Consider the following 25,838-nt stretch of genomic DNA (forward strand, 5'->3'; position numbering starts at 1 on the left):
ATCATCTGACATCTTCAGCGGTCTCACACACCCCTCTGAGAATATGGTGAAATCTCCCAATTTTTCCCTCGGAAAAATAAGATACACAACGCAATAAACAACACAAAATTTGTCCCAAGTTTTCAGGAGCCAGAGTAGACTAAAAACCTTTGACCATAGTAGACAGATGTAATCAGAAATAATAGTTTAGGGCATAGCTTCTAAAACTTTACCCCATTGATTTTAACTACCTTGCCCTAAGGTTTGTGATTAACCATTCATATGATTTTTTAGAGAATTAACCTCCATCAGGGCCAAACAAAAATGACTTTACTATTGTTAAAGCTATTAAAAAAAAATACTTACCAACTTTTGCAAAGGCCTCTTTGAGTTCATCAAGCTCATCTTTGGAGATCTGAGTGGTAGCCATCTCCTCCATTTAAAGATCTAAGAGAAACCAGAAAGGTTTAAGACTGAAAGAGGTTTGTGATGTTTATACTATCAACATTCCTATGAAAGTCTCATCTTGAGGTAATTTAAACAAAACAGCAAACTGCTAAAGCCATCTCAATACATTTCCATATTTACAGCTAAAGCCATAATAAAGAAAAACAAACACATGAGAAGTCTTTTGGTAAACTTTATTTACCAAAAGTTTTTCGGAAAAAAAAAAAATAGCTCTGAATTCTCCTTTCAAGGACAAATTCTTAGAAAGGAAGAGCCAGGGTACCTAGTAATGACAGGAAGAGATACATACTAGAAATCTGTGGTTATACATATTACAACTGAAAGTCCAAATTTTGTGACTGAAGGTGGAGGGAATATGTAACTGTTCTATTAAGCCCTTCTCTCGCTCCTTCTCTCTTACTGGCTGCTTCCATTTTTTCCAGCTTTATTGAGATGTAACTGACATATAATAGTGTATAAGTTTAAGGTGTATAACATGATGATTGGATACACTAATATAACATGAAATGATTACTACAATAAGGTTAGTTAGCACATCTGTCACCTCACATTGTTAACCATTTCTTCCCATTAAGTCACTTAAAAATCATTCAATGTGAAGGAGTGCCTGGGTGGTTCAGTTGGTTAAGCATCTGCCTTTGGCTCAGGTCATGATTCTAGGGTCTTGGGATTGAGCCCAGCATTGGGCTCCCTGCTCAGTGGGGAACCTGCTTCTCCCTCTCCCACTCCCCCTGCTTGTGTTCCCTCTCTCACTGTCTCTCTCTCTCTCTCTCTGTCAAATAAATAAATAAAATCTTTACAAAAATAAGAAAACAAACAATATAATATTCTTGATTTTGCCTCTTGGCTCACAACATTTGTGATCTGGACCTTTACAGAAAAACTTTACTGAACCCTGCAATAAAGAAAGGAGGTCTGTTTCACAATGGGTAATCCCCAAATGCAAACTTAACAACAACTTTTGGATGGAAAGCCATGAAAATGATGACGTGTTCTCTGGGTTTGGTTGGGGTTCTTTTTTGTTTTGTTTTGGCTTTTTCTTTTTCTCAATCTTTTGTGAGAACTTTACTTTTAGAGAACACTTAGGTTCATAGCAAAACTGAGCAGGAAGTAAAGAGATCTCGGTCCTCACACACCCCGTTTTCAACTTCCCCCAGCAGAGGTGGCTCCTTTGTGACAGTCGATGACCTTACACTGACACATCAGACATGCCCAAGTCCGTGGTTATACCTTAGAGTTCATCTGTGGTGTTATACATTCTATGGGTTTGGAACACATGATATCATGGATCTACCATTACAGTATCAAACAAGATAGTTTCATGGCCTTAACTGTGTTCCTCTTTCTAAAAAGTACCCTTGGGGCACCTGGGTGGCTCAGATGTTAAGTGTCTGCCTTCATCTCAGTTCATGATCCTAAGGTCCCGGGACTCGAGGTCATGATCCCAGGGTCCTGGGATCGAGCTCCACATCAGGCTCCCTGCTCAGCGGGAAGCCTGCTTCTCTCTCTCCCACTCCCCCTGCTTGTGTTCCCTCTCCCGCTGTGTCTCTATCTGTCAAATAAATAAAATCTTTTTAAAAAAAGTACTCTGTATGTTAAATTTCACAATCTATACAAAACACAAATTAGAGATTGTATATTTACCCCTTTTTGATATTTTTGTTACTAGTTAAAAAAAAACCTATCTACCTGTTGTATGTAAATGATAAATCACTAAATTCTCCTGAAACTAATATACACTCTATGGTAACTAACTGGAATTTAAATGAAAACTTGAAAAAAACCATCTACCCACCAATTCATCAAGAGAGAGCTGGGCTACACCTGTCCTTTTCAGAGCCAGAATTGTTCTCTCTTGAACTTACCACAGTCCCAGACACATAGGAACGCACTCGATGAAACAGCTTTTTGTTTTTTAATTTTTATTTATTTATTTGACAGAGATCACAAGTAGGCAGAGAGGCAGGCAGAGAGAGAGGAAGGGAAGCAGGCTCCCTGTTGAGCAGAGAGCCCTATGTGGGGCTCGATCCCAGGACACTGGGATCATGACCTGAGCCGAAGGTAGAGGTTTTAACCCACTGAGCCATGCAGGCGCCCTGTTGAAACAGCTTTTTACTAAATTCTTCCATTCAACAACAGCGTGCCAAGCATAATGTCAAATAAATTCATATTTGTATTAATTCCCTGAACCCTGACAACAGCCTTAGGGGGTAAATATTCTCCTCTTTTTTTCCTTATAACTTAGGTTCAGAGGGACCATGGAACTGGAATTCACACTCAGCTTTCTCAAATCCCTGGGATGTTTTCAATCAACCATATGATACCATGAGCTATGTTTCCACCACAACACAATACCCATTTCTAAAGACTGGTTATTTTGAAAAATTAAATAAAAACAGAGTTTTATTTACTTATTTATTTTTAACCATTTTATTATTAGTATTTCTTTATTTGTAAACTCTACCCCCAGTGTGGGGCTCAAACCCATGACACTGAGATCAAGACTCATATGCTCCACTGGCAGAGCCAAACAGGCACACCCGAAACAGACTGTATTTTTCTAATTTTATTTTACTTTTAAAAGATTTTATTTATTTATTTGAGAGACAGAGAAAGAGAGAAAGAGAGCATGAGTGGGGATGGGGGTGGGGGGTGGGGAGAAGACAGGGAGAGGGAGTAGCAGATTCCCCACAGATTAGGGAGCCCCACGCAGGGCTTGAACCCATGACCCAGAGATCATGACCTGAGCTGAAGGCAGATGCTTAACTGACTGAGCCACCTTGGTGCCCCCCAAAAAGAGTCTTAAAAAACAGAAAACAAGGCACGCCTGGGTGGCTCAGTGGGTTTAAGCCTCTGCCTATGGCTCAGGTCATGATCTCAGGGTCCTGGGATGGAGGCCCACATTGGGCTCTCTGCTCAGCGGGGAGTCTGCTTCCCGCCACGCTCCCACCAACGCCCCCCCCCGCCCCCGCCTGACTACTTGTGATCTCTCTCTCCTGTCAAATAAATAAAATAAAATCTTAAAAAAAAAAACAAAAACAAAAACAGAACTTGCTTCCTCATAAACTTTTCTTACCTGTGATGTTAAAATATCACTCAAGAGGGACAAACTTCTCAGCAGATAAGCTGGACGAATCACCTTTCTGAGTAGTCTGAGGCTCTAGAAGGTAAAAGAAGATCTTCAGTTAGATATGAAGCAGGCATTTGAAAAATTAAGAGTAAAAAGCTATTTTTCATATGTTAACTTATAATCTAATGGTGGCACTTTTAAAAAGCATCCTTTATTTTTCTATTATGATGTTTAACACTTCCGATTATGAACAGACTATATAGGATTTACTTCAATTTTCTTTATGCAAATTTTAAGTAGTAATGTTTTCAATATGAAATTATTAACCAACCCCATGAACGATACCACACAGAATAAGGGGACACAAAGTTTGAAAGTGAGACCATCTCAGAAAATCCAAAACATGTGGCCTCTCCTGTATCTCTAAAGGTCCTTCACAGTTTGGGCTGTCTGGGCATCAGTAATGATCTAAAGTGTGTAAATTAAAAAAAAAAAATAGAAGACAAGTGATTTTATTCTCATACTACCATCTCCCTTCTTTACGAAAGAGACCGTGAGACAAAGATGGTTCTAGATACCCTCCCTCTCCTATCCCACCCTTCAAGCTGCTGAGTAAACCCTTCTCCCCGGCTTCTCCCTTTTGCAGGTGGCAAGGTTGATTGAGGCAGAAATCTCTTTCCCTCTTCTTCATACTTCTCCCCAACATAGACACACACCTCTATCCTCACACAGTTTTACCAATATTTTAGGCATCTGATATATGCCTAGTTCCTGCCCTCAAGGAATTTAAAATCTGGGGAATGCAACATAAAAATAATGATAAATTGACACAAAGGGAATTAGTGGCTGTAATAAAGGTAGAGAAAAGAAAGGCTCTGGAGACTTTAAAGATCATTAATTTCTTTTCAGATAGGCGAGGAAAGACTTTTGTTCTGCCTGCAAAGTTAGGAAATACTTAGATCTCACAGAAATGATTTCAAAACAATCATTTACTTAAACAATAGTATTACAGATGGTAACTACACTTATGGAGGTGAGTACTGAGCAATGTCTAGAACTGTCGAATCACTATGCTGTACATCTGAAACTAATCATTATAGGTCAACTGTATTTCAAAAATAAAAATTTTAAAGATCAATATAATGCAGCATTAATAAAACTCAAAGTATACTTTCAAGCTTTCTCTTTTCTTATTCCTGTCTAATTGTCTTCTTCTTCTTTTTTTTTTTAAAGATTGTATTTATTTATTTGACAGACGGAGATCACAAGCAGGCAGAGAAGCAGGCCCAGAGAGAGGAGGAAGCAAGCTCCCTGGTGAGCAGAGAGAGCCCGATACGGAGCTCAATTCCAGGACCCTGGGGATCATGATCTGAGCTGAAGGCAGAGGCTTTAACCCACTGAGCCACCCAGGTGCCCCATGTCCTTTTTTTTTTTTTTTTTTTTTTTTTTAAATTTTGAGAGCATGTGCACATACCTGCATTAGTGGGAAGGGGGCAGAGGGAAACGGACAAGCAGACTCCCCACTGAGCTGGGAGCCTGATGCTCCTGCTCCATCCCACAACCACTGAGATCATGACCTGAGCCGAAATCAGACACTTAATGGACTGAGCCACTCAGGTATCCCTGTCTAATTGTCTTAATGAAAGCCTAAAGTGAGTTCTTTAACACTGAAGGGGAGCAGTCTATATCACCCCAAAATATTCCTCTTTGGCCTACTAATTATTTTAAGCTGGTTATTTTTAAGATAGCAAACAGTGGTGAAGCTCTGAAAACTGAGAAGTTAATATATGAAATATATATATATTCGTAAGGGAAATCTCCATTTGTCAGAGTGTCCTGTCCTGCTCTAACAGGAAGAAAATATCTAAATCTCCAGAAACTCTTATTAAGGGAGGAAGGCATAGTCTTAAATCTGCATAACAAGCTTACATTGTTTTCTGTCCCATAACTGACTCCCCACCCCTAGCATCTTCTTTTGTCTTGTATTTAAGGTGGTGGCTTCAGCCATTTTAGGGAGTTACTCAGTTTTCCTGGGTCTCTCCCATGGATACACAAGGTGAGCAGGTTATTAAGCCATTGTTTTTCTCTTGTTAATCTGTTTTATGTCAATGTACTTACAGCAGCCAAAGAACCTAGGAGGGCGGAAGAAAAATTGTTTTCTCCCCAACAACACCTATAACTCACAGGAGACTTCAAGAGGCACATACAAGAAAGAATAAAAAGAACTAGAATATGCATATATCCCCCAAAATAACATTGCCAGGTAAGTTGGTCCAGGATAACAGAAGTGCTGAATTTAGGAGTCTCTTGCTTAAATAAAACTCAATTTCATTGATTTATAATTATTTGAAATAAATGCTGCCCTGAGACACCTGAGCTAAATCTAAGAAATACAAAGTCAAATTTAAAAGCCTCACAGTAGATGATTTTGTGGATAAAAGTCACAATTTTTTTTGAAGATTTTAGTTGTCAGAGAGAAAGAGAGCAAGAGAGAGAGCACAAGCAGGGAGAGCTGTGGCAGAACAGGCAGAGGGAGAGGGAGAAGCAGGCTCCCCACTGAGCAGGAAGCATGATGGGGGGGCTGGATCCCAGGACCCTGGATCATGACCTGAGCCAAAGGCAGGTGCTTAACCGACCCAGGCATCCCAAAAGTCACAATTTTTGAAGTAGCTTATGTAACGCAGGCCTTTTCCCATCATGAATTTAAAAAGCTCTTTTCTTTAGACTTCTAGTAGATATTTGATGGTATCTGTAGGGATAAGCAAGTAAGTACTATCGTGGGGAAAATATCACACTTAAGTAATTTAGTAAAGACTGCCAGTAAGTTTTTAAAATGAAGATTTCAAAAATCTCAATCGTACAAGTTAAAATTATAGATGCTCTATTCCTCTCCATGGGCCATTCATTGCACTTTAGGACTTTCTTCCCTCAAAGCAACTAAAACATCCTAGACTGGGGCTTATGAAGCAAAACCGAGGATGTGACATCATTATTGCCCTGTACATGGGCAATAGTTGTTCCTTACTCAAGCCTGTAGGGAGTTACAAAGGCAAGATGGAAAGTCTTGAACATGCCATCAGAAAGCATCAAGCAGGGTCCATTCTGCTCTCTCTTAGCAGGGTGTCCATGAGCAAGTTAAATCCATCTGGCCCCCAGTGTCCTCATTTGAAAATAGCAACAATACCTCCTTTCCCAGGATCCTCATGAAGATTAAGAATGGCATATGTGGGGCACCTGGGTGGCTCAGTGGGTTAAAGCCTCTGCCTTCGGCTCAGGTCATGATCCCAGGGTCCTGGGATCGAGCCCCACATTGGGCTCTCTGCTCAGCGGGGAGCCTGCTTCCCCCTCTCTCTCTGCCTGCCTCTCTGCCTACTTGTGATCTCTGTCTGTTAAGTAAATAAATAAAATCTTTAAAAAAAAAAAAGAATGGCATATGTGAAGACATACTGTAAACCATAAAATATTATATAGTAACTTCAAATCCTTAATGAAAGAAAATAGGGAGTGGCATCTGGGCGGCTCCACTGTTTGGGCGTCTGTCTGCCTTCGGCTCGGGTCATGAACCTGGGGGTCCTGGGATCAAGCCCCGCATCAGGCTCCATGTCAGAGTCTGTGTCTTTGTCTCTTTCACCCTCTGCCCCGCACGCCTACCCCTGCTCGTGTTCTCTCTCTCTCTCAGATACATAAATAAAATCTTTAAGAAAAAAAAAAGAAAAAGAAAAAAATGGTGGAATAAATGAACGTCTAAGTAGTTGTGAGAGGCTATATAAAAATAGGCGTAAGTTCTAATAAGAACCTTTTCAATGGGGTGTATGAAGTTTTTCCATTTGCCCTATAATTATTGACTCCAGAGTATAAAGATGTCCTGTGTACATAAAAATTATAAGCCTTTACTCAAAGTAATTTAAGAAGGATGGGCCCCATGAAAACCTGTCAGCCACTTTTCATCCATGACTCAATCTGGCTCCTTCATTAAGGCCAGTTTCTAACTACAATTTGAAGAATAGCCAGGAGATGATGGCAAAAATGCAAATTTTACTTTAAATATTTTGGGGCCACTTTTAAAAATCACTAACAGCTTGTCGATATTATCATAGTCCTCCCAATCTGCACATTGTCATCAGCGATGAAAAGTAAAAGGTAAAGAGGTAAAAAGTAAATTTACTTGCTGAATAAAAGTTTAACTTCAAGTTCCCAGTATGTAATTGACAGGCCAAAAGAAAGTCTGGCTTTTGAAATACGTCCTTTTCCCCAGTCTGTCTTCCCACAAAAGTGAACTTTATTTACATGGGAGAGAGAAAGACAAAGTATGCTGATATTAACAAAATATATATATATATATTTTTTTTCCATTTAAATGTAGCCAATGAAATACTAATCAAAAGTAAAGAGGTGCCTGGGTGGCTCAGTGGGTTAAGCCTCTGCCTTCTCGGGTCATGATCTCAGGGTCCTGGCTGGGATCAAGTCCCACATGGGGCTCTCCACTCAGCAGGGAGCCTGCTTCCCCCTCTCTCTGTCAAATAAAAAAATAAAATCTTAAAAAAACAAAAAAAGTAAAAACTCCCAGGGTCTCTGCATATTTCTGAGTTTTCTCATCTGCAAAGCACTCCATCTGTCCTAAATTCTGTTTTCTCCCTAGCTCAGGAAAAACAACAACAACAACAACAACAACAAAGACACAGATCCTCTCCCTCCCCAAACATCTGACACAAAGGAAAACAGAATTTCCCAAAAGGGAATAAAACAAAAAGCAAACAAAACCTTGTTTGTTGGTTTTTTTCATAAAAGGATATGGTGTACAACTGGGTCTGAATTCAGGGCGTCACCCATAGAGAAACCTTAGGCCAATGAAGTCATCTCTAATTACAGAGTTGGACTAACAATGCAGCAATTATGAAACCACTCCACCGGCTCATTTAACTACACTGAAATCCTGAACACAAATCTTTGCTGAGAAAAGTGTACCTACAACTAACTACCTGAAACTATCAGGAAAAATTCTGGAAGGTATTTGATGGGAGAGGAGGAGGGGTGCCTGTTTTCACCCCCTACAGCGATTCACTGGAGGAATGCAGCCGCTGAATAATCTATTTACTAATCTTTGTCACTCAGCAGCATGTGGGGCGGGACCGCAGGGCACACACACGCTGGGAAACTCATCCGTGGATAATCGGGAGTTGATGATGAACTCTGTATTTCTTTTTCCGGCAACTGAAAGGGAACTGCAAGAGAAAGGCAGGGGATACTCATTCAGCCAGAGGCTCTAACCCAGCCACTAAGCAGGCCAGGTAAAAAACCGATTGGGAAAGCGAGGCTGGTTACTTAAATCAGAGCTTTGGCAAGCTCACATCAGGAAGGAGAAGGAGAGCGCGACAAACAGTGGACAAAACATGGAAGAATACAGTTTCACAATAAATGAAAAAAAAAACAAAAAAACAAAAAAAACCCAAACCCGTAGCCACGGCTAAGGGTGAATAATTCAACAGCGGTCAACAAGAAGGGGTGTATTAGTCACCTTCCTTTGTCCAAATCAGGCACTGCTCTGAAACACCCACACTCCACATACTTACCTGCACCAACAGAAACTGCCGCCCTTTCTCCTCCCTCGTTAGGTAAGTCAGTGGCGCTGGTCTCCAGGTCACATGGGTGTTCAACACCCACTTAGAGCTCCCCTCCTCTTCCCATGATTACTCAAGCTCCACACCTGCCCTTCCAAATGACTTTCTAGAAGGTTTCAACTTGATTGTCTACCCTATTCACTCACTTATTCATTTATATCCAGTCCTTAATTGAAAGCTTAGTGGGTACCAGGCAATGTGTCAGGTGCTGCACATTTAGGGAATTAGGACCCGAAGTTCCCTTCTCTCGAAGAGCTTACTGTCTAGTGGGAAAATCAGACAGAAAAACTAAGACATAATATTAGTGCTGTCATGCTATTAGAGTCCTATTTCCTGAGTGGTGGAATGAGAGCCGTGGGCGTCAGGAAAGATTTTCCAAAGACGACTTTTGAACTTTAATCTCAGAACGTAAGTAGGAATTCCTCAGACAGACATCCCTGATGAAGGCGTTCTAGATACAGAGAGGTGAAGAGACGATTCTATTCTGGAGGCAGAGAAACAAGTGTTGTTGGAGCACTGTGCCTGGGGTTTAGGACAGACATGATTGAGAGTCGAAGGCCAGGGACAACCATAGAAGAACTACACTTGGGGCGCCTGGGTGGCTCAGTTGGTTAAGCCTCTGCTTTCAGCTCAGATCTTGATCTCAGGGTTCTGGATCAAATCCTGCACCGGGCTCCCTGCTCAGCATGGAGCCTGCTTCTCCCTCTTCCACTGCCTGCTGCTTCCCCGGCTTGTGCTTTCTCTCTCAAATAAATAAAATCTTAAAAAGAAATTTAGAGAAGCTCCACCCTCTGGCCAAGGGAGAAGAAAGCTGAGTGAGGAGGATTCCAGTCAGGAAAGTCTGAGTGTCTACACTGAACTTCCCGCCGCATTAGTTCCCATTTTCAGCTATCTTCCCCTACCAAATCCCATATCCCTTTCCAATTCCCCACTTAGCTCCATCCCCAGGTTTACAAATTTGAGACTGAAGTTTGGCCACAAGAAACAAAGGGAGGGCGAAGTAAGTAAGTAAGCAGTCTGGATTCTTCCATCATACCCGTGGATCACCTCGTGTCTGACCTATTCCAAAAGACTTTGCATTGGTCTATCTCCAGTCTTGTGACCCTCCAAAGTAATCTTCACACTGCCAGATCCCTGGAGAGATCTACCACCAATTCTACCCAAAAAAAAAAAAAAAAAAGCCCCACCTCTCCTGCATGACATTCAAGTGGTTCTGTTTTGATACCTGTCTATCTTTCCAATGTCACTTCCCCTCACATGCATGGTCTCCTTGACCCACACTCTAGAAAGATTCCATTTCCCAAACAGGCCACCAGTTTCCTACCCCCTGTTCCTTCCCCTCTGTGCTTCTCTCCAGTGGAATGCATCTCCTAACTGCTCTTCCAAAGCATCTTTAAGGAAGCCCCACCTGAGATCCCCAATCCTCTCGGCCCAGGACCGGCTGTGTTTTCTTCTCTGACAGCCAGTGCAGGCTTCTTTCAGACAGCTCGGATTGTAAGTATCTTGTTTTTCCGTCGGAGCCTAGGTATCAATGTCTGAGTGGGAACATACGGTCCCCACGAGGATAGCATTTATAACAAAGCTCTTGGATAGAAGGGGCCATACCCCATTCATCTTCAAATTCCCAACCCTGATCACAGTGCCTACAGAGTAGGTAATAATAATAATTAAGACAATAATGCCATTATTACATGTCATTGTAAGTTTACATGACAGCTGACATTTACAGAGGACTTATTATGTACGTGTATTCTGTGACATGCTTTATATACATCATGTAAGTTATGTCCCAGAAAAAAACTCTATAAACCAGGTGATACTGTTACTCTCATTTGACGGAAGAGCAAGTGAGTTCAGAGAGGTTGGGTAACTTTCCCAAAGGCACACAGCTCTTGAGAGGTAGAACGAAGTCTCAAGCCCAGGTCTGCCTGCCACTGAAGTCTCAACCATTTTGCTATGGAGGCTTCTCAATGACAGCTTGTTGGATGGATTTATTTCCCCAACAAATCTTTAACCTATTAGAGTGGAGACACAGCTTACTTATCTCTGTATTTACCACAGCCCTTAGAATAATGCACAAACACAGTGCATTTTCTATCTCTTTTTCAGAGAGAGACAGAGTGCATGCAAATGGGGGAGGGGAGCGCAGAGGGAAAGGGAGAGAGAGAATCTCAAAAAGGCTATCCACCCAGCATGGAGCCAGACACGGGGGCTCGATCTCTCAACTCTGAGATCACGACCTGAACCGAAATCAAGAGTCAGACTCGTAACTGACAGAATCACCCAGGTGCCCCGACAAAGCATTTTCAATACATCTCTTCTGAATAAAAAATGGCCCACAGCTAGTGCCCACCCCCCTACTGATCATGTCTGTTCCCTTATAGGAAGCTATCATTGCTTATGCGTTAAATAGCTTATCTAATCTCTGCCTGATATTCAGGTCCTCTAGAGTGGTCCAACTGGACACATCTAACCAGTTTTACATCTCGACAACACTCACAATCAGCTTTTTGATCACAGCTAGTCTCCTGAGGTAGTCCTGTTAAGTCCTACATTAGGACCGTCTGTTTTATCCTGTCTCTCTTCCTTGTTCCCTCTCTCCCGCCAAGGACTCCCTCTCTTGCATCCACCTCTCACGCTTATAACGCCCTCCTCATAATTTTTCTTCTCTCCCTATCCAAATCCTACTCACCCTTCAAGGTTCAGCAGAAGCCTTACCCTCCTTCCCCAAAGCACGTTTCCCAATGCCTCCACCCCCTGGCACCCCTCCTCTTCAAATCCCGCAGGCTTTAGAATCCTGTGACAAAATCCGGCCATTTCAAGATGGCCTTCCTCCTCTCGTCATGTAAGTGGATGTGAGGACTGTCAGGCTGGAGCATCCATCATCCTTCTTGATTCAGTTCACCTACCTCTCCCACATAGCTCCTCAAACATGCTTCGAGAATAATCTTCTCCAATAAAAGATTCCTTCCTTGACTAAGAGCACACAATTGCTTGTCTAACTACTTGCTCTGCTGGTCTCATCTCGAGATCGTATCTCAGGAACAGAGCCACAACTCTGTCTTCCTCTTCTGTACTCCCACCACAGTGATCCACTGTTGGATCCCAGGTAGAGAGGCGTGGCTCAAAAAATATTCCAGGGACGCCTGGGTGGCTCAGTGGGTTAAAGCCTCTGCCTTTGGCTCTGATCATGATCCCAGGGTCCTGGGATCGAGCCCCACATCAGGGTCTTTTGCAGAGACACCTGCTCAACCAGGTGTCTCAGCAGAGCAGAGAGCCTGCTTCCTCATCTCTCTCCCTGCCTGCCTCTCTGCCTACTTGTGATCTCTGTCTGTCAAATAAGTAAATAAAATCCAACTGACTGCACCATTCTGAGGGTGGTGATCATTCCCAGCATGCCTGATATCCAGTGAGTACTGAAACTGACATAGGGAGGAAGCAGGTGCCTAGGGTAGTTACATGATTTTGCCCAAGGCACAGAGCTGCGTAGTAAACATTAAATTCAGAGTATGTGTGAGGGGCACCTGGGTGGCTCAATGGGTTAAGGCTCTGCCTTTGGCTCAGGTCATGATCTCAGGGTCCTGGGATTGAGTCCCGCATCAGGTTCCCTGCTGAGCGGGGAGCCTGCTTTCCCCTCTCCCTCTGCTGCTCCCCCTGCTTGTGCTTTCTCTCCTTCTCTCGCTCTCTGTCAAATCAATAAATTCTTTAAAAAAAAAAAAAAAGAGTAAAGAGGCTACACACTGCTTTGTGGGAAGAAGGCTCATCCCTGGGAGAGCCTACCCAAGATCCTTGAAAGGCTCTAACAAACGTGACCATGCAGAAATATGCAGTTACCAGAAAACGCAGACAGTGACTCCCCTACCTAATACTAACTTGTTTTTGTTACTTCAAGGGTAAGGGGGTCCCCTTGATCCTTGAACTGAAATCACAAAAACTGATTGTGGAAAACATATAGAATATAGGAAACATTCAGTGAAGATCATGTACTATGGAATTCTCAGGGTTCTTTCTTCCAAACATTCATGTTAAACGGGTTACCGACAATAAGACAGACTTACTTTTAAAAAGTAAGGACACCGGGGCGCCTGGGCAGCTCAGTGGGTTAAGCCTCTGCCTTTGGCTCAGGTCATGATCCCAGAGTCCTGGGTTCAAGCCCCACATTGGGCTCTCTGCTCAGCGGGGAGCCTGCTCGCCCCCTCCCCCCCACCGCCTCCTCTGTGCCTACTTGTGATCTCTATAAAAATAAATAAATAAATAAATAAAATCTTAAAAAAAAAAAAAAAAGTAAGGACACCAATGCTTCCCTTCTCCCATGGTCCATTCCCCTTCCTTGATATGACAGGTTTGTGCTTTATGGGATTTAATGACTTCATTTCAGCCTCTTAAATGCTAAGTATTGTGAACAACCACTCCAACCATATCAGTGCTAATAACTTAGTATAAACATAACCAAACACTTAAGTATCTACGTGAGTTACTTTTTATTTGAAGAATTCTTTCCATATGTAAACCATCACTATGACACCCATAGTTTTTTTGTTTTGTTTTGTTTGGTTTGGTTTTCGTTTTCAGTGATTAGTTCTTAAATTTAATAGCACTTCCTTTTAGAAAATTTCAATGGAAGGGCGCTTGGATGGCTCAGTGGGTTAAGCATCTGCCTTGGACTCAGGTCTTGATCCTGGAGCCCTGGGATCGAGCCCCGTGTCAGGCTTCCTGCTCTACCAGGAGTCTGCTTCTCCCTCTCTCCCTGCCCGCCCCCTGCTCACTCTCTCTCAATCTCTCTCACTCGCTTGCTCCCACTATCTTTTCCTCAAATAAATGAAATCTTTAAAAAAATTTTCAATGGAATCTTGGGACAGGAGTAATTGTGAGAGCTTAAGACATTATGTGCATCTTGCTGAATTTAATGATTTGTTGCTCTGAAGTTCAAACAAGCGAGTCGAACTCTAAATGCCCTCACATGCCATGGGTTCCTAGTCCTGACTGTTCAGGAAAGGTTAGAGCACTAAGAAGGGGTGACAGACTTTACTGTCGATTACAAATTGCTTCTGATAGCCGAAGTGGAGAGCAAAGTTGTACAAGAGCAATATTCAACACGTACGGCATACTTCATTATTGAGGCTGTCTTTCGGGCCTAGATCTTTGATTCTACCTGACATTTCAGCCACAAATTGGTCAAACTGACCAGAGGACACGGCTAGATGATCCCAAGTAAAATGGACAGCGTTTTCCCGTGAAGCACTGCTGTATAAGTCATTAGGTTATAGGGTGTTGAGGACTCCTTATACACTCTCAGGGTGTTGAGAGTAAAGCAACTGGCCGACAGAACATAAATCTGGCTATCTTTAGCAACTACACTTTTATAATTCATTTGGATTAAAATAACATGAACATGTTACTTCGGGTAATACAGTGTATCATTTCAGGGACATTTGTGGGGTGACCTGAAAAACCTTACCTGCTACCTCCATGACAGAACAGGTTTTAAACTACAGATGGATTGAGAAATGAACTTTGGAAGGCTCATCAGTGACTGAAGGCTAACATTCCCCTTTATCCCAACCCATGGAGCTGCCCACCTACAACTGCAACTTGGCCAAGGAGGTGCCCTTGAATGTTTAAGGAGACTTAAACATTAGCTTACTATTTAATGTGCCAAAGAGATTGCTATCTCCTGCAGGTATGCTGCTCCAGCAACCCTTGAGATGCAGGAGGGAAGGGTATAACTTTTATTAAGAAGTGCAGGCAAACAAACATGGCTGTTACTTGGGAAGTCATGCATGGCAACTGCATAGAGTTAATGAAACTAAGCGATGTTAGCCCTCTACCAACTTCCCTAGCTCTTACGAATGATTAAGCCATCTCAAATTCTCTTGTTTGCATTGTTTTAAAGATTCTATTTATTTATTTTGAGAGAGAGAGAGAGCATGAGCAGGGGCAGGGAGAGAGGCAGAAGGAGAGGGAGAAGCAGACTCCCCACTGAGCAGGGAGCCAGAAGCAAGGCTCCATCCCAGGACCCGGGGATCATGACCTGAGCTGAAGGCAGACGCCCAACCGGACTGAGCAACCCAGGTGCCCCCTTGTTTGCATTGTTTTAAAGGAGATGCCCCATTGAGTCCTAGTTGGTCACCACTAACTTCCCTTCTCCAATTCCTGTAGCCCCGCCCCCTTTCATTGTGGGATGACCACCTACTTCTCTATTTCTTGCACCTGTCTGGGGAGCTCCCTGAAGGCAGGGCTGGTATCTTATTTGACTTTGTTATCTTGGCTCACCATAAGCACCTACTAAATGTCTGTTGAATAAAGAAACTGATGGAGGCAAGTAAGGAAAGTGAATAACCGTAAGCAGAAAGCAGGCTAAACAGTTGTCTTCCTGTGGTTTTAAAAATGCATATTCTATTAGAGAAAGCTGTGAACAAAACAGTCAAGACAAAATAATGTTCCCGCATTCTTCACATGCAATTGGTCTATTAGCATGCTTTAGCTATCTACTCTTGTTTAATGCTCCAAGATACTACAAAACTACTCAAGATGTTTGCAGCCTGTCCTTTGAATTTAGCTGAAAGTCAAACAGAAAGGTTTTTTTTCCCCCCCAGAAACTGTTTTTACTTGTTACAATTTTGCAATCAAATAATACCCATCAGACACAAACAGTCCTTTGACAAACCTGCAATTTATAGGTAAAAGTAATGTTTGGAAAAAAAAATGTAAATTGCCCCAAACTAAATTTAGCTACATTTCAATGTTTTATTATGTAAATTTCCAATAAACACGAAAGAGAAAAGAGTACAATAAACACTCATAAACCCACCATCCAGACTGTATGTTGATCAGGATTTCCCGGCAAACTACTTCATCTCTTCTCCCTTTTCTGTCACTTTCTCTCCTGAATTACTTTATTTATTTTTTTAAAGATTTTATTTATTTGACAGAGAGAGATCACAAGTAGGCAGAGGCAGGCAGAGAGAGGGGAGAGGGGGAAGCAGGCTCCCTGATGAGCAGAGAGCCCAATGCAGGGCTCTCTGGAGATCATGACTCAAGCCGAAGGCAGAGGCTTAACCCACTGAGCCACCCAGGTGCCCCTCTCCTGAATTACTTTAAAGCAAACCCAGACAGATATCTCATGAATTTGCCCTACATAGCTTTCTTAAGAAATGAGTTCATTTTCTGGAATTACCTCTATTCTATTCTCAAATCCGGCATAAGCTAGATTCTAATTGATCTTTTTTTCAAGTACCAATGCCTATGAGTCACTTAAACGCCCAAGGGTGCCCAATCCTGTGTCATTTCCTGGAGGGATATCAAATACTTCCATTTAAAGTAAACGTTTCCTCTTTTTGTACTTAAGAGAGAGAGAGAGAGAGAGAGAGAGAGAGGTAAGACCTTAAAGTAATGGCTATTTAAAAATAAGTTAGTAACTTTTCCAATAATGGAAACATTCAATTCAATTTAGTCAGACTGAAGACATTCTTTACATTCTTAAGTCAAGAGTTTTACAGATATTTTAAATATGTCCTAATCATATTCTAAAAGCCCCTTTCCCCTTGACAAATATTAAATCAAAGCCAAAGATAAAATAACAAAGTGATACCTCTCCTTCTCCCACCAATAGCCAAGCTTGTGTGAACTCCTTGGATGGAAACAGCACACTCCCCCTTTACAACGGTCTGAGCCTGTCTGTATTTCCTAAGTGAACACTGATACTTTCCCCCAAAATCTGAATAATTCATGAGAAAATACATTTGCTGCTAATGAAATTAATTAACCTTCACATCGGAGGGGTATTTCATTGTCCTTTCTATGAAAATTAACATTGAAGCCAAGGGCAACCTTTAGGTGTGTGCGTATGCGTCTATATGTGGTACACACACACACACACACACACACATACACACACATCACAAGGCAAGATCAGACTAGTTAACACACTTCAATTCAAAACAAAATATCTGTTAGTCACTGAAAGTATCTCCTGCAATGTTCTCAAATTGAGAAAACACTTCTTACTGCATAAGTATATCAGAGTCGAATATCTAGCTCTGCTGAAAAAGGGAGAGAGAAAACGCATGTGATCACCAATGGATGGAAATCCCTGACAAGTCTGTGGGCACTGGAAATCACCATCGCTCCCACATTATAGTAACAGCACCCAAGTTTCAACACCTGTGATTTTCATGCACCTTGTAAAATATAAATACACAGTAACATGACGTTTGTCACAAGTCATTTCATAAGAGCAGAATACTGGTCTAACCATAACCAATTCTGTCATGACAGCTACCTCATCTTTTCCACAGAATTTTGAAGAACCATTTATGGATCAAAGGCATCAAAGACATCCACTCCCCACACCCCCAATCCATAAAGTAATAGTTTCTGTCATTTAAACCTCTGAGCCTCTAACGTGACAGATACAGGTATATAATTAAGATCTCAAAACCAATTTTTAAGCAAGTACAAAGTCCTTAGAATATTCCCCAAATAACGAAAAGGCAGAATATAAAGACAAAATTTTAGATTTGAAAAACCTCAAATATTTTCTCTCGTACTTGGTCCTCCTCCAGTAAGGAAGCTTTAGAATGCATCTCCAAATGCTTAACTATCCAAACACAGAGTAAGAATCTCAAACTTTTGAAATAAATTTCTGCTTAAATATTCAGTCATCGAGAAGTTAGAGCCTAACAAAATAGTATTAAAATAGTTACCCTTCTGCGACGAGAGCAAACCTGTTTCTTTCTCTCTCGCAGCACTAATAGAAGGAACCTCCCACGCCCAGAAAGCCAATCTGGAAACCCAACATTCTTCTTACAATTGCAACTTTGGAGAGCAAGTCACAACACTTCCTGCTAGAAAAAGAGAACACCCTGACAAAGGAATGATACAATGCTTACGAATCCCCTTCCGGACAGCCTTGTGGGATTCTGCCAAATATTAATAAATTCTAACTTTACGAGGTTTAGCAAAAAGTTAATTTTTTTTTTTTTTTTTTAATTCCAGCTCTGCTGAAATCCTGCAAGAACACAGGGGAATTTAAAAGTTGGTTCAGGTCAAATAGCTACAACCCACATACCTATTTAGAGCTTGAACATTAGCCAAGTAACCTGCTTATTTTAGAACACCTGGAACCAGCTTCTCCCCAGTGCCCAAGTCACTTGTCCACAGGAAAGTACAGTACTTCGAAAGGCAAACGAACGGTTCTCAGACGACTTGCGTTCTCTATTGTTCATTTCAGTCTATACCTATTCGTGCCTTCATACAACATTTACGCTCCATATGCTAAGTGTTGTACCGTTTATTGCCAAGGACCTAGGTCTTGTTTTCTTTCAAAAAGGTCAGCTATTGAGTGTGGGAACCGTATTTTCCACAGGCATGGCACAGGGGGGAGTAAGCCAATACTCGGCTGAACAGAATAACTTTCTATTCAGGGGCAGTCCCACAGAGTAGAGAAGGGCTGTGTGAGTCCTTGGGCAAGCTGCTTATGCTCCCGAGCCTCTGTTTTCTCATGCAGGGATGATAACGGTGACGACTTCGGGTAATAGTCACTGTTTTCTACGTTGTTGGAATGGTTAAGTAAGTGATGCAGTATGCGTTCACAGCTGAGATCATATCCTTGCACATGAAAGGCGTTCAGGATGTGATAACGGGTAGTCTTCCTATTGAAATTTGCCTTTAAACCAATGGAGCCATTCCAGTCTGTCAATTGCTAAATTAAGCAACTGGTTCTCTGCGAGTGCCTTTTCAGGGTGAGAACAGAAAAGCCATAGGGGTACTGTGCTAAGCTCAAGAGACCACTTCTAGGGATGCCTGGGTGGCTCAGTTGCTTGGGCATCTGCTTTCGGCTTGTGTCATGACCCCAAGGTCCTGGGGTCAAGTCCCACATTGGGCTCCTTGCTCAGAGGGGAGCCTGCTTCTCCCTCTCCCTGCAGCTCTCCCTGCCTATGCTCTCTCTCTCTCTCTCTTTCTTTCTGACAAATTAAAAAAATAAAAATCTTAAAAAAAAAAAAAAAAGAAGACCATTTCTAATACTGACATGGGGCAAGTTGATCATCTGAAAGGAAAGGGAGCACAGGGCAAGTGTCAGGGTCTTAGGAGTCTGCCAGATGTGAATTCTGTGTGACCTCACACCACTGCTTAGCTTCTCTGAGCCCTAGGTTCGTACCTGTATAGATCGAGCTCATTCCATGTACTTCACAGGGTTACTGTAATGAAGGAGATGACAGAAGTACGCAAGTGTGTCTGGCTCTGACGAGGTGCTAAGTGGCAGACATTATTAAAATCTTTCTGGGATATAATACATGTAATGCCGTCTGCCCTATTTACCTAATATGAACGAAGTGAGATCAGAGACACTCCAGCCCTTTATAAATAATCCAAAGCAAACCAAAGAATTTTCTGACAACATACTGAACTCTCAAAACAAGGAGGCGACTCCGACTGTACTCGCTTGTAAAAAGGTTCAGGGTAGTCCATGTTCGGAGGCAGATGATCTTCCTGTCCTCATCACTGACCACCACTAGCAGACCCTGGATTACATGTTGTCTCCTTAATGGAAACACTTTATTTCGTCAATCACAAAAACTGCATGAAGTAGCAAAAGGCACCAAATCCGGAACAGAAGGAATATAGCGGCAGGAGCCAAAGGATGTGTTTTTCTATCTGTCTCCGGGGCTGACTCACTACCTGAAGCCCCTTCAACCTTCCGGAGTCTTGATTTCTCCATTAGTGAAAATAAGCACAGCACTACCCACCTGCGGCCTGCCAGGGAACACAGGACACGGTAAGGACGTCTTGAACACTTGGAGCTGACCGGCAGGAAGGAGACACTCGGATGTGTCACCATGCGTTTTACAGACAGAGAAAACCGGGGTGCAGACAGGTGCCTTAGGCAAGATGACAGTATCCGCCTTAGACCTGAAACAGTGGGTTTTCCCAGCCTTCGCTTTTCTGTGCCACACTTGTCACTCCCAACCACTTGGATGGGTCTGTCTCAAGACAGACCTCAGGACTGTCTCTGGACCTCTGGACCTCTTCAATAATAATGCTCCCTGGAATCCACTTGTCTTGACCTGCCCGTCCATGGCCATCTGGAGGGAATGTGTCTCCTTTCTACCTTTGTGAACTCTAAGGCTCATCTGTGATCCCAGGGTCATCCCGTCAACACCCAGCCTCTGGTTTTAAAGTCTATCGACAACATCACAGGACTCATGTGGACTGCAAAACCTCGTGAGGTCATGAAAGCTCCAGGGATGGATGGATGGATGGATACTCCCTTCAGAAAGGCACATCTTCTCCCGAGGAACCATGAGGCCATTTTCTGAAAGACTGTTCTACTGCATCAGCAGTTGAACCAGTTTCTGTCTGCGGCCCATTTTGTAACCTCAGTGTCTCACCCTCTGAGGTATGTGTGGGTGTGCAGGGCTGGGGTGGGGTGAAGTGGGGTGGGGGGCGGGGCGTGCTAGTGCGTGTGCCCGTGTGTGACTCTTGTGTGGGAACAGACGCTCTGTTCGTACTGTGGGTAGTGAAAGTCAGGGTGAGAACAGAAAATGGCGGCAGGCATTGTGGAAGACATTTCATGTCTTCTCTAAGCAGGCCACACATTGAAAACCACTTTGGCGCTGCATTCCAAATTCATCATGATGAACATCTGGATGGTACAACCAGATCCATAAAGTGAAAAGTTCACACATGCACACCTTGGGAGACACACACACACACACACACACCCCTAAGGGTGGAAAGGAAGGGAAGAGGCACACCCGAAGTTGCCTGAGAGTTTCACAGACGTATCAGGGTAACTCTCATTCAAACGTCATGTTCTCCACCGCACCCAGTACCGAGAATATTCTTTCCATGTGTGACATAAACCCTGGAGGCCTCTCCCACCGTGCTTAGACACACCTCAGTAACACTGACCTATTGTCCTCTAACACAACAGGATTTTACCCATCTGCGCGCCTTATAAGGCAAACAAACAAATAGTAACACTCACACTGCAGCATGGAGGCAAAGGGATCGTACATAAATCATAGGCAGGGAACTGCTACTGTATTTTGGACTATACTGGAAAGTTTAGGAAATTTATACTAGGAGTAATATTAGGTACACGAGCTTCCGGCAGCACGGTTGTGTCTGCTTTAATAAGCAAGCGTGTCTGGTTTATGTTATCATTCTTTTCATATTTGAGGCGGAAATCAGCCACAAATACATCTTAATTATTTCAGTATTCCAAGGGATGTCTCCTCAACAGTAAGGATTTATTACCTCTGCATCTGTGTAACAAAGTAATCAAAATCTTAAAATAGGATGTCTTATTAGACATTAAATTATATACTTTGTCTTAATGCACTAAAACAAAAGGCTGCAATAAGTAGAAGGTAGTTTTAAGCATTTGATCCTCCAAAAATAGCTGAACTATAGACAGGGCAAGGAACTGATTTAAAAGGCATCTGTTGTGACTACAGTTAACAATACTGAACTGTATATCTGAAGTTTGCCAAGAGAATAAATCCTAAAAGGTCTTATCATAAGAAAATCTCCATGTGAGGTGTTGGATGTTTACTAGCCTTTTTGTGGTGATCATTTCACAATATATGCATATATCGAATCATTATGTGGTACCCCTGAAATTAATGCAATGTTGATGCCAATTACATCTCAAGAACACTGGGGGGGAAAAGCCATCTGTGTTCTGTTCATAGCTAGTAAAACCATACAAAGGAACAGCTCAGATGCTATCCACCTTTCTATCCCGAGGGTCTCTCATTCAAAAAAAGAAAGAAGAAAAGGAAACAGGAGAGAAAAAAGGAAAGGACCAGAAACAACAAAAGCTCAGCTCAACAATTCCTACATTTTTGGGTCAGGACATGAGGACCCCAAAGAGTTTTTTGATCTGAGGGTTAGATCTACCAAGCCATCCATCATATCAGGAACTACAACTGGGAAAAAATTTTAAGTTATAAATAAATGTTAACATAAGTAACTTCTTTAATGAAATCCACTAGATCCCCCCGCCCCCGCCACCGCCCCAAATAAGTGGAGAGTATATTGTTTACATTCTTGCAAACTGCTTTATCATTTAACTTAAAGACGAGTGGATTTTCACATCTGCCTCACTCAATGCTGTTTTAGGTTTAAGTGTATTCAGAAAATAAGGCCTTGCACAGATACATTGTTGAAAGAAGTATCTTAAGAGCCCTTTCAGATAATTATGGATATTCTTCCTTATAATGCTACACCAAAACTTGAGAAGTGGTAGTTTCTTAAATGTTAATTGCAGTGTGGAATTTGATACCATCCAGATGAATTTTTCCTACTCTGTTACATTAAAATCCATGCTCTCTGTGTTGCACATTAAATGGGCCTCTTGCTATTTTATCATCATGCATGGGTCATTTGGAACAATATTGTTTGACTAATGCAGGTCTTCCAAATGTTGTTCCACTTCATTTTACTATATGTAACAAAACACTTTCACTAAAAACACCACTGATCTCAGAAAAATCTAAGTATTGACACTCAGCGGCTGAGGCAAGTTTTCAAAATTTTGAATTTTTGCTCGAGAGCTCTAATTTTATCTTTGGCAACAAATACTCTCAGTTGTTTGCCTGGTAATAACAGGCCCACTTGGTTCATTTTTAGAAGTTTTTAAGTAATCTCTATACCCAGTGTGGGTTTGAACTTGTGACCCAGAGATCAAGAGTTGTGTGCTCTCCCAACCGAGCCAGTGAAGCGCCCCTTGCTTGGCTCATTTGTGATAAAATATCTGCCACATACTCACGTCTGAACAATCAGTTAACATGTCATTCCATCTTTCGAGTAAAAATGGTTTTCTGGGGCGCCTGGGTGGCTCAGTGGGTTAAGCCTCTGCCTTCGGCTCAGGTCATGATCCCAGGGTCCTGGGATCGAGTCCCACATCGGGCTCTCTGCTCAGCAGGGAGCCTCCTTCCTCCTCTCTCTCTGCCTGCCTCTCTGCTTACTTGTGATCTCTCTCTGTCAAATAAATAAATAAAATCTTTAAAAAAAAATGGTTTTCTGTTTTGAAAAGATGCGGCTAATTTAGCTTGCAGCTCTAACAACCACACACATACTTTTCCTCAGGACAAGGGTACGCAAGAAAAGCCGTATGTATCCTTCCCATCTCATCACACAGAATTTAAAAGGTGTATGCCCAAGAGTTCAGAGTTAATAAAATTAGTTTTTCCTGCTTCATGAACGACATTCATAAATGAAACCCATGTCATAGGTCTTTAAGGGTATGGAGTTGAATACAGTGACCACTCACAGAGGGTCCTGCCACTGCCTCGCGTCTTGCTAAGGTGCTAGTTTTACCACCGGGGCTTGGTACCACTGCTGCAAACGTCAACACCGACAAAAAAGCAAGTAACATCTTAGTGTCAGTATGCAAGTAATTTTGATCCCCAAGGGCCCATAGGCCAACATGTTTTTTGAGAACTGGTACTTTATTTAGTAACATTTATCATGGAGTCCTTGAATTTTAGAGAGACAAAACATATAAAGTGTGCACTTTCAAAAAGTATTTATTTTAGAGGGAGAGAGAGTGTGCATGAGCAGGAAGGGCAGAGGAAGAGTGAGACAGAATCTGAAGAAGACTCTGCACTGTGTGTGGAGCCTGATGTGGGGCTCAATCTTACAACCCTGAGATCACGCTGTGAGCTTAAACTGAGAGTCAGACACTTAACGGACGACTGGGCTGCCCAGGCACCCCAGATGTGTAGGTTTTGACATGAAATTTCAAAACTGAGAATACAATTGCCAGAATTGCATGGAGCAGTTTCCATGTGAGTTCGGTGGCTGTTGAATTAAGAAAAGGAAAACGAGGGGCACCTGGGTGGCTCAGTGGGTTAAAGCCACTGTCTTCGGCTCAGGTTATGATCTCAGGGTCCTGAGATCGAGTCCCACATCGGGCTCTCTGCTCAGCTCTCTCTCTGCTTCCTCCTCTCTCTCTCTGCCTGCCTCTCTGCCTACTTGTGATCTCTCTCTGTCAAATAAATAAATAAAATCTTTAAAAAAAAAAAAAGAAGAAAAGAAAAACGAATGCGTTGATATTAGTTCTGAGGGGATCATTCCATAGCTTACCCATTCCAAGGCACATTTGGCAGAATCAGGTTCATGTCTGTAAGACATGAATTTATCATGATAGTGTAGTTGAGAAACTTCTAATAAATTTTTTTTAAAAGATTAGGAATGGCAATATATCTGTTATAACACTGTTACAAAATCCCCAGTTCATTGGTGGTACATCAGATTTTTTTCCTGATAAACAGTGTTTCTCTGACATAAGCTAAAACAGAAAGCAAGGGTTTGAAAGTTAAATTTCTGTGAAATGCAGAAATATTAAAATAAAAATATTTTAATATTTTAAAATATTAAAAACTGGGGTGCCTGGGTGGCTCAGTGGGTTAAGCCATTGCCTTTGGCTTAGGTCATGATCTCAGGGTCCTGGGATTAAGGCCTTCATCGGGCTCTATGCTCGGCGGGGAGCCTGCTTCCCCTCCCCCTCCTCTGCCTGCCTCTCTGACTACTTGTGATCTCTCTCTCTCTGTCAAATAAATAAATAAAATCCTTAAAAAAAAAAGTTATAAAATATTAAAAACTGCCTGCCCAGCTCAGTCAATGGAGCATGTGACTCTTGATCTTGAGGTCGTGAGTTCAAGCCCCACATTGGGCTTAGAGCTTATTATTTTTTCTTTACAATAATCTTTTATTATTTACTTATGGATAAATCTCATTTTTTATTAATTATTTTTATTAACATATAATGTATTGCTTGCCCCAGGGGTACAGGTCTGTGAATCATCAGGCTTATACACTTCACAGCACTCACCATAGCACATACCCTCCCCGGTGTCCATAACCCAACCGTCCTATCTGTACCTCCTACCCCCCGGCAACCCTCAGTTTGTTTCATGAGATTAAGAGTCTCTTATGGTTTGTCTCCCTCCCGATCCCATCTGGTTTCATTTTTTCCTTCCCTACCCTCCAAACCCCCGACTCTGCCTCTCAAATTCTCTGTATCAGGGAGATCATATGATAATTGTCTTTCTCTGATTGACTTTAAAAAAATAGAAATAGAATATTAAAAAACTAGTTGTGCTGTGGGGCGCCTGGGTGGTTCAATGGGTTAAGCTTCTGGTTTAGACTCAGGTTGTGATCTCCTGTATGGGGATGGAGGCTCATGTCCCAGGGCTCCACGCTCAGCAGAGGGTCTGCTTCTACTTCTCTTGCCGCCCCTTCCCCCCACTCGCATGTTATCCCTCTCTCTCTCTCTCTGTGTCAAATAAACAGATCAATGAATAAATAAATAAATAAAATTAACTAAAACTAGGTGTGTTATAATACTTATGAGTAATACATGGGGTATTTTAAAGCAAATCCCAAACAACAAATAAAAAGGAAGGGGAGCAAAAGGATGGAGATAAGAACATCAAATATTGGTAATTGTTGAAACCTGGGGGTGGGGGGCGGAATTCACTATGCTATTTTACATTGTATGTTTGAGAATTTCCATCAAAATATGTTTTTAAAAATTCCATGTACTTGTAAGAGAATATTCAGTACACCGGCAAGCACAAATAAAATTCCTGGCTCACAGTCATTCACAGAGACAAACACTGAATGAGTGTGCATTCGGTAAAAGGCGCTGCACTAGAAGGCTCAGGAAACATAAAGGTTATTAAGATGTT

General features: G+C 42.1%; 1 protein-coding gene across 1 annotated transcript in view; it reads right to left on the reverse strand.

Annotated features, from left to right (window-relative positions):
* The window catches only part of PLS3 (plastin 3), an 83,674-nt gene that overhangs the window by 36,383 nt on the left and 21,453 nt on the right, over positions 1–25,838 (reverse strand). The window contains exons 2-3 of the mRNA XM_004777538.3: positions 3,524–3,607; positions 346–426 (exon numbers count right to left, since the gene is read on the reverse strand). Of these exons, the coding sequence (XP_004777595.1) occupies positions 346–418 (73 nt within the window). The 5' untranslated portion in view covers positions 419–426; positions 3,524–3,607. The remainder of the gene's footprint in view (positions 1–345; positions 427–3,523; positions 3,608–25,838) is intronic.

Source organism: Mustela putorius, unplaced genomic scaffold (assembly GCF_011764305.1).
Source record: "Mustela putorius furo isolate JIRA1106 unplaced genomic scaffold, ASM1176430v1.1 tig00003901_pilon_pilon_pilon, whole genome shotgun sequence".
NCBI lineage: Eukaryota > Metazoa > Chordata > Mammalia > Carnivora > Mustelidae > Mustela > Mustela putorius.